Raw genomic sequence first — 7,848 nt, 5'->3', positions numbered from 1 at the left:
ATTTAGGATAAAAAATACTTAACAAAATGGGATGTGATTCATGTGAATGATGTTGTGCTTAAGGTCTTGCAATAGTAGGGTCAAACAGTTACACGTCTTGCGTTTTGCGTGAACAGTTCTTTTTTCTTTCTTTTTTTCCTGTCCGTGAACAGTAAAATCACATGATTTTACTATGCAGAACAAAAAAACACTGTTTATGAACGGTTTATTTACTGTTTACGGATCCCACAATATTATTCATATATTTAAAAATTATTTTGATATAGTGTTTTCAGTTTTCAATTTTTAGTAACAATAAATTCAATCCAAACGGACCCAATATATGCGATGATTATATGCACATGCCCTTCTACGTGTTGCCACTTGTTAATCCATATGTATGGATGGTTTGGTTGCCACTTGTAGATTGAGTGCAACCGATTGGACCAATCACAGCATGTTGCCAAGCTGAGAAGAAACCCGAAAATGAAACTTCTAAGTGACTTGGCATCTTGTGATTGGACTATTAATTAAAACCCAAGAAACAAACAGAGCAATTTGACTTTTGACTTGTAATAATATTTGCTTCCGCTTCTGATTCTGCGTACATCACTCCCCTTCTTCCTCCTTAGCCGCCTAAGTCACTCACCAACCTCTCTCTCTCTCTCTCTCTCTCTCTCTAGAACTCTGTTAGTTTTTTTTTGTAAGTTTCCTCTCTCTCTCCTTGTTTATGCTGTACTATTTTTTATTAATATCAATAAGTACTGTTTGCATATTTAAAGCTGTATATTTTTTTTGTTGACTTAAAAACTTAAAAGTCCTCTGCAGCTGGGACACACTTTCTTCTTCCACTTCATTTCACTTCTGTTACTATTTTTCTTCGAAACCCACTTCTTCAAATTTGAAGATTTTCTCTTTTGCTTCTTTGGTTTTCTGTCTAAGACACAGTTCTCTGTGTATATCTGTGCCTGAGTAATTGAACAAATGCTTCAACCATTTTGAGAGGTACACATAATGGCTTAGTTGAGGTATGCTTCACATTTGGATTTGGAAACACTCCATTATTTCTTTTGTTTCTGTACTTCTTTATTGCAGAAATAACCAAAAAAAAGAAAGGAAAAGAAAAGAAACAATACTATTAGTATTACACTTTGTTTGATACTATGGAAGTGAACCAAAAGAATAGTAGGTAACTAGATACACAGTTTTTGCCTGTTCTGCCTTTTGAAAGGAAAAGAAAAGAAACAATACTATTAGTATTACACTTTGTTTGATACTAAGGAAGTGAACCAAAAGAATAGTAGGTAACTAGATACACAGTTTTTGCCTGTTCTGCCTTTTGTTGTTTTTTGATATCTTGAATTTGGGGGGAAAAAGGGAGTCAATTATTGAGTTATGTATCAGTTGGGTGAAGCTTTTTTGTTTTTTGTTTTGTTTTGTTTTTTTTTTTTTTCCAGGGGCTTATACTTTTATATATAGTGAAATTGTGGCAGACCTATAATTTGGATTCAAACTGATGGGAGTTTCTCTATTGTACTTGATTGATTTGGCAGGTAAACAAGGTGGCTTGAGTTGATATTTGTTGGGGTCTAGAGATGTCAAGTAGAAGGGGGTCTGATCAGCCACCGCCTAGGCGGATTTTGCGGACTCAGACTGCCGGAAATTTAGGAGAGCCAATCTTGGATAGTGAGGTGGTGCCTTCTTCCTTGGTCGAGATTGCTCCAATTCTTCGTGTGGCTAATGAAGTTGAGTCTAGCAACCCAAGAGTTGCTTATCTCTGTAAGTGGCAGTTTTATTTTATATGATTTGAATTGTATATATGCTTGTATGCTTTGTGTATGTATCTATACCTGATTAAGTATCCTTTTTGATCCACTAGGATTAAGAAGTCAGTGGATTTAACATACTTTAAACTATGTTGATATATACTTTGCTTTGATCTGTATCCAAAAAAGTGAAAAAAAAAAAAAAAAAAAAAGCTTGCTTTGATCAGTTAGCTGAATAAATGATGTAGATACCAGGTCTTCCGTTGTTTTCTGGAGGTTGAACTTATGTTGGAATTTGGATTAGCAAAAGTGAATTCAGAAAAACAAGAAATAAAAACATTCATATAAGACATAAAATTTTAACATGGTTCTGCCAAATTTATGCCTACATTCATGGATGATGCAACAAAAATTCACACTTATACCATTTATTTGGTTTTTTCTATAATCAATATCATATGAGTTTTCTGTTCAATTGCTAAGAAATTCTTTTCTTCATTGCTTCTATTGTTCATCCTAACTAATAAATCACAGCATTTGGTTTTGTCTCTTTTTATATGTTATATTATGTCAGAATTTATCATGTTGTATATCTCGTAATGAATACAATGGGATGTTTTCTGAACTCTGATATGTATCTGAACTCAATGCATGTTTATGTCAATGCTGGAATTAGGTCGGTTTTATGCCTTCGAAAAAGCTCACAGACTGGATCCTACATCTAGCGGACGTGGTGTTCGTCAATTTAAAACTGCACTTCTTCAACGTCTAGAAAGGGTAAGCTTTAAAATCACTTGCCCATTAAATCTACTTTTTCTTCTCTAGAAAGAAATATTATTCTAGAAGGATCATGATCAAAGGTGTAACAATTTAAATAAAGAAAAGTCATATACCTGTCATGATTTGCATTTTTTTAGTGAATTAGTAGTTTCATTCAACTGAATGGAGAAACATTAGAGGAGAAACTGTCAGCACAGTACAAACATACTAGAAGTAAAAAAAAAAAAACTGCATACAGAAAAATAAAAAGGGAATATGCCACATACTATGGAGAACCCTGTTCGGAATGGAATTACTCACTTTTTTGCTTGTTTCAGAATGCAATTCTTCATTTTTGTGCTTGCAGCAAGTATCAACCTAACAGCATTCACAATGGTCTGCCAAACTTGTCTCACTATCTTCATCAAACACTTGGTCAATATAGTCTGCCAAACTTGCTTAGTGAAATGATCACTTAGAAAGTAGGTGACAGCTGCTTTCCAGTTCATTCCTGCAATCAGTGCAGAGAATGTCTCCTTTATACTCCAATTAACCTGTTTGATCCCTGGTTAACAGCTTATTCCTGATTGCAAGTTTGTTTATAAAGGAATGATTTGGAATAGCTTTTGTAAACCATACCAACTTCCACCAAGAAACAAAGGTGGAATCTTGTTCTAAGTACTTCCAAGTTGCAGTACATTAGTGTTTAGCATCCTTCGAAGGAAGCTAAGAAATTGAGACTGTGGTACTCAAAACAACTTCATGTAGTCTGGGCTGAATAGACCGTGAGTCCTCAGATCTAGCTAGGGGCCAACACGGCAACACCATTTATCATCTTGAAGTTAAAATTTTTTTTCCTGTCATTGTGTTTGCCATGCCACATAGAGCCATATGGTCATATTTAGAATATATATGTTTTTGATAAATAATAAACTTCATTGAAAAAAGAAGAGAAAAAACACAGGAAAAAATTTAGAATTTGATGGTCCATCAAGATGCCAAAATCATGACAAAGGAAGATAGTATCTCCTTGTCCCACTGAGAATTTCATAAAAGTTCTTGCTGTGTTTCTCAAGCCGAGGATACTCTTCCATCCCCATGTGCTCTCTTGTGGGACTCTTAACTGCCCAAATGCTTATTGCTCTAAAAATATAAAGCTTTACCCAAGCAACCATGATAGAGCATGCCTGAGCAAAGAGATTCCATATTTGTCTCATAACTGCAGCTGTGTTATTCTACACTTCCACCTCCCTCAAACTGCTAGGACCAACTTAGAACTCAATTGAATCAAGAAACAAAGGAGGACACTCGAGAACTGGAGTTTCTGACCCTAAGTTCCGATCAGCACTTAGCTCAGAAAACACCTTCTCTAACCAGCATTGGCTGTCAAACCAGAGAACATTTCAAACTCGTCTTTTACCTGCTTAATAGTCTCAATGGTGATTTGGTATTTTTATCTCAGATATTGCTTTTGTGTGATGGCTGACTTTAAATGATATAAATGTTTGGTGCCTTCTATCTGCTTTCTCCCTTTTTTTTCTTTTTTTCATTTTTCATTTTTCTTCATTTTGAAGTAAAACTAATTTGCTCTAACTTAAAAAATATTCCATAATTTTTCAAGATGTCATTACATTTTGGATTTAATTCCCTACAATTTCTAATCAAGGGTCTCTATGAAGAAATATTTATCACTCTTATTTTATTTTCAGGAAAATGAAACGACATTGGCAGGAAGGGCGAAGAGTGATGCTCGAGAAATGCAGAGATTTTATCAGGATTACTTCAAAAAGTATATTCAGGCTTTGCAGGATGCTTCTGATAAACATGACCGGTTGGTTCTCTGAGAGAATTGATGTATAGTTGATTACTTGCTTGATGGTTGGCTCTAGTGCATTATATTTATTTGATATTAAGTTCATGTTCCTGATTCAGTGCCCAACTTACAAAAGCATATCAAACTGCTTCTGTCCTATTTGAGGTTTTGAGGGCTGTAAATCAGACTGAAGCTGTTGAAATGTCTGATGAGGTGAAACTGAATGCATTTTACATCTTACTTCTGAATGATATCAAGTTATTGGGATTTGCTAAAAAGAATACATTTTTTGTCCAAAAACCTTAATGTGCTGTGGTTGCATATTTATATGTGGATATGGTAATTATTTTCTTCTTTCTCTTTTGTTGTGGTAATTGGATAGTATTTTCCTTTTGATTTCTATTGTAGATTTTGCAAGCTCACACTAAGGTCGAGGAGAAGAAACAGTTATATAAGCCTTATAATATTCTTCCTCTTGATCCAGATAGTGAAAATCAGGCTATAATGAGTTTTCCTGAGGTTTGTTCCAGTTTTCTGGTGTGGAATAGTTGATTTTCCTTAGTTCTTGCACACTTTTTGATTTTGAATTATTTATTTTGCAGATTCAAGCTAGTGTTTCTTCACTTCGTAACACCAGGGGTTTGCCATGGCCAAAGGGCCACCAGAAGAAAGTAAATGAAGACATTCTAGACTGGCTTCAGGCCATGTTTGGTTTTCAGGTGACTTGCCAAATTGTTTGTTGTCGATTTCTTGGTTTCTCAAGTTTAACCGCAGGATACTTTCCATTTATTAATATACAGAAAGATAATGTTGAGAATCAAAGGGAGCACTTGATTCTGTTGCTTGCAAATGTGCACATAAGACAATTCCCAAAGCCTGATCAGCAACCCAAGGTCTCATTTTTCTTAGATTGCTTGGGATTTTATTTTTACTTTCTGAGCAAGTCTTTAAATTGCCATAACATACACTACTTTTTGCCACTTTAGTTGGATGATCGTGCTCTGACAGAAGTGATGAAGAAACTTTTTAAAAACTACAAAAGTTGGTGCAATTATTTGGCTCGCAAAAGTAGCCTTTGGTGAGGCTTCCTATTTTTTATTTATCTATTTCTAAAATATGTTTTTGTTTAATTGCCAAGTGGATTAGATATAGTGTTGTGTGCAACAGTGCTACACTGCTGCTTCCTTCTGCTGTAGTTGGTACTTAAAGCACCTTATTTCACAGTTCGTGTATTGTCTATTCTCTTTCATGCTCTTACTTTATGGTTTTTTTAATTGGCAGGTTACCAACAATTCAACAGGAAGTGCAGCAGCGAAAATTACTGTACATGGGTTTATATCTTCTTATATGGGGAGAAGCTGCAAACTTGAGATTCATGCCAGAATGCCTTTGCTATATTTATCATCATGTATGTACAGTTCAAATTGTTCATGAAATTGCAACAAGAGAAAAAAGAATAATTTTTCTTTCCCATTTCTTTAGGGCTTCAAATTGTAAGAAGATGTATGAGAGATTTAGATACTTATGAGAATTAATTCAAGTGTAAGGATGTTGGCATGATAGTTGAAGGAGCCAAAATACAATAAAAAATTTACTTTTAATAATTCTTTATCAGATATTAATGAGAGATTATAACTGAAAGAAAATGCATAATTTGTTTTTTCATTTGCCTTTTGATGTGCCATATTGAGTAGTTGGAAATGCCTAGCTTATGTTGTCGAGGACTGCATGTTTTGTTGCTATTTGCAGCTTTATGATCTATTGGTAGGAGAGGTTTGGAACTTTGGAAGATATATGAGGGGTTGAATGGGCTGCAAGAAAATGCAAGTCAACTCACTGACTTGGTGGTGTTTTTAAATTACTTTATACAATGTGATAGAGGTGCCATCATAGGCTTTCATGTGCTTGGTTTTTGATATTCTCATAGACTTCATAGGTAGTTTAAATTTGCAATCTACAGACTTAATAATAAATGTATTAATCAGTAAGCAATATCTACCTCGTTCAGTCTAAACATTTTGATGAGTATGTACTGATCATCTCCAATTTTTTCTCTTTCCCCCCTTGTCTAGGAAGCATAGATAAAGGCTTTTCTTTTAAAATAATAATTCCATAAAGAAGCCTTTAACAGCTTTTTCAAGTTATGTGATATTGTCAAGTGTCTAGTCATTAGAGTTTGGAAGGCTTAAATTATGCACTGATATCATTGTACCAATTCTACTGTTGTAAATTTTCTAAAACGTTGAACTATTGTGTATATTATAATTTCCATAAAGTTTTTTGTAGTACATTCTGGCCATTACCACGTTTGATACATTGTGCTTTACACTTGATAAAAGTTTCTGTAGTTAAGTTGTGGAAGTTTGGGTCTTGGACCAGAAAAGATAAATTATAGATGCTCAGAACAATTTTTAATAGACTTGCTCTGAATTTTCAGGTTCTTAAAGACATATGTTTCAAATTTATTTATGCTAACATTGAAATGGTTACTATCATTAATCATTGAGTATAATTAATACTTTTATTGATTTTAAGTATAATTATTCAGTTGTTGTACTCCAATCTTTACAGATGGCGTTTGAGTTGTATGGGATGCTGGCTGGAACTATCAGTCCAATGACTGGTGAGCCTGTAAAGCCAGCCTATGGTGGTGACGATGAGTCTTTTCTAAAGAAGGTGGTAACTCCCATATATGAGACGATAGCAAAGGTGTTGCTTCTGCACATTCTTTTGGGTCTATAAAAATGCATGTTATTATATTGATATATGACTGCTTTGTCTTACCATTTGCTTTGTGATTTACAGGAAGCTAAAAGAAGCAAAGAAGGAAGAGCAAAGCATTCTCAGTGGAGAAATTATGATGATTTAAATGAATATTTCTGGTACTATGTGTTTCTTTGTTTATATGAGTTTCGTATGTACAGAATGTAGTATATTAAAAGTTATGTTGGCGTGAATTGTAGGTCAGTTGATTGTTTTCGGCTCGGTTGGCCTATGCGTGCTGATGCTGACTTCTTTTGCCAACCTCCGGAACAGCATCGAGTTGACAAAAAGGATGTACGTTGTAATTTTGGGTTATATGTTGCTTGTTTGTTAGTTTTCTGGACTTGTTAATCTTTTTTTGTATTAAATTATCAATTGTCCCAAAAGTTTAAACTGTCCCAAAAGTTTAAGCTGTTAGGAAATGATGAATAACCATAAGTCTAACACTTCCCCTCACTTGTGGGCCTAAACTTCCCCTTAATAAGTGGGGGCCCAACAAGTGGGAATTTAATATTTTAAATGAGAGGTAGAGTAAAGCCAGGGATCGAACTCAAGATCTCCTGCTTTGATACCATGTTAAATTACCGATTATCTCAAAAGCTTAAACTGTTAGGAAATGATGAATTTAATCACTTAACCATAAGTCTAATACTTTGCAACATATGAATCTAAATTATTTCTTTTATTAATGATTTTTTTTTTTTTAATCTTGACTTATTTCATTGTACATTCATGAAATATTGTCCCTTGATAATACAAAGAATTTTT

At 34.2% G+C, this 7,848-nt stretch overlaps 1 protein-coding gene across 2 annotated transcripts in view; it reads left to right on the top strand.

Annotated features, from left to right (window-relative positions):
- Positions 1–824: 824 nt before the first annotated feature.
- Positions 825–7,848, top strand: part of LOC115983843 (callose synthase 1-like) — a 30,544-nt gene continuing 23,520 nt past the window's right edge. For both annotated transcript variants that reach the window (XM_031106674.1, XM_031106673.1), the window contains exons 1-13: positions 825–1,007; positions 1,533–1,758; positions 2,422–2,522; positions 4,214–4,335; positions 4,437–4,530; positions 4,726–4,836; positions 4,920–5,036; positions 5,118–5,210; positions 5,304–5,395; positions 5,599–5,725; positions 6,889–7,026; positions 7,123–7,199; positions 7,281–7,374. In XM_031106674.1, coding sequence (XP_030962534.1) covers positions 1,575–1,758; positions 2,422–2,522; positions 4,214–4,335; positions 4,437–4,530; positions 4,726–4,836; positions 4,920–5,036; positions 5,118–5,210; positions 5,304–5,395; positions 5,599–5,725; positions 6,889–7,026; positions 7,123–7,199; positions 7,281–7,374 — 1,350 coding nt within the window. In that variant the 5' untranslated portion in view covers positions 825–1,007; positions 1,533–1,574. The remainder of the gene's footprint in view (positions 1,008–1,532; positions 1,759–2,421; positions 2,523–4,213; positions 4,336–4,436; positions 4,531–4,725; positions 4,837–4,919; positions 5,037–5,117; positions 5,211–5,303; positions 5,396–5,598; positions 5,726–6,888; positions 7,027–7,122; positions 7,200–7,280; positions 7,375–7,848) is intronic.

This window comes from Quercus lobata, chromosome 4 (assembly GCF_001633185.2).
Source record: "Quercus lobata isolate SW786 chromosome 4, ValleyOak3.0 Primary Assembly, whole genome shotgun sequence".
Taxonomy (NCBI): domain Eukaryota; kingdom Viridiplantae; phylum Streptophyta; class Magnoliopsida; order Fagales; family Fagaceae; genus Quercus; species Quercus lobata.
This window is presented reverse-complemented; position numbering and strand designations above follow the sequence as displayed.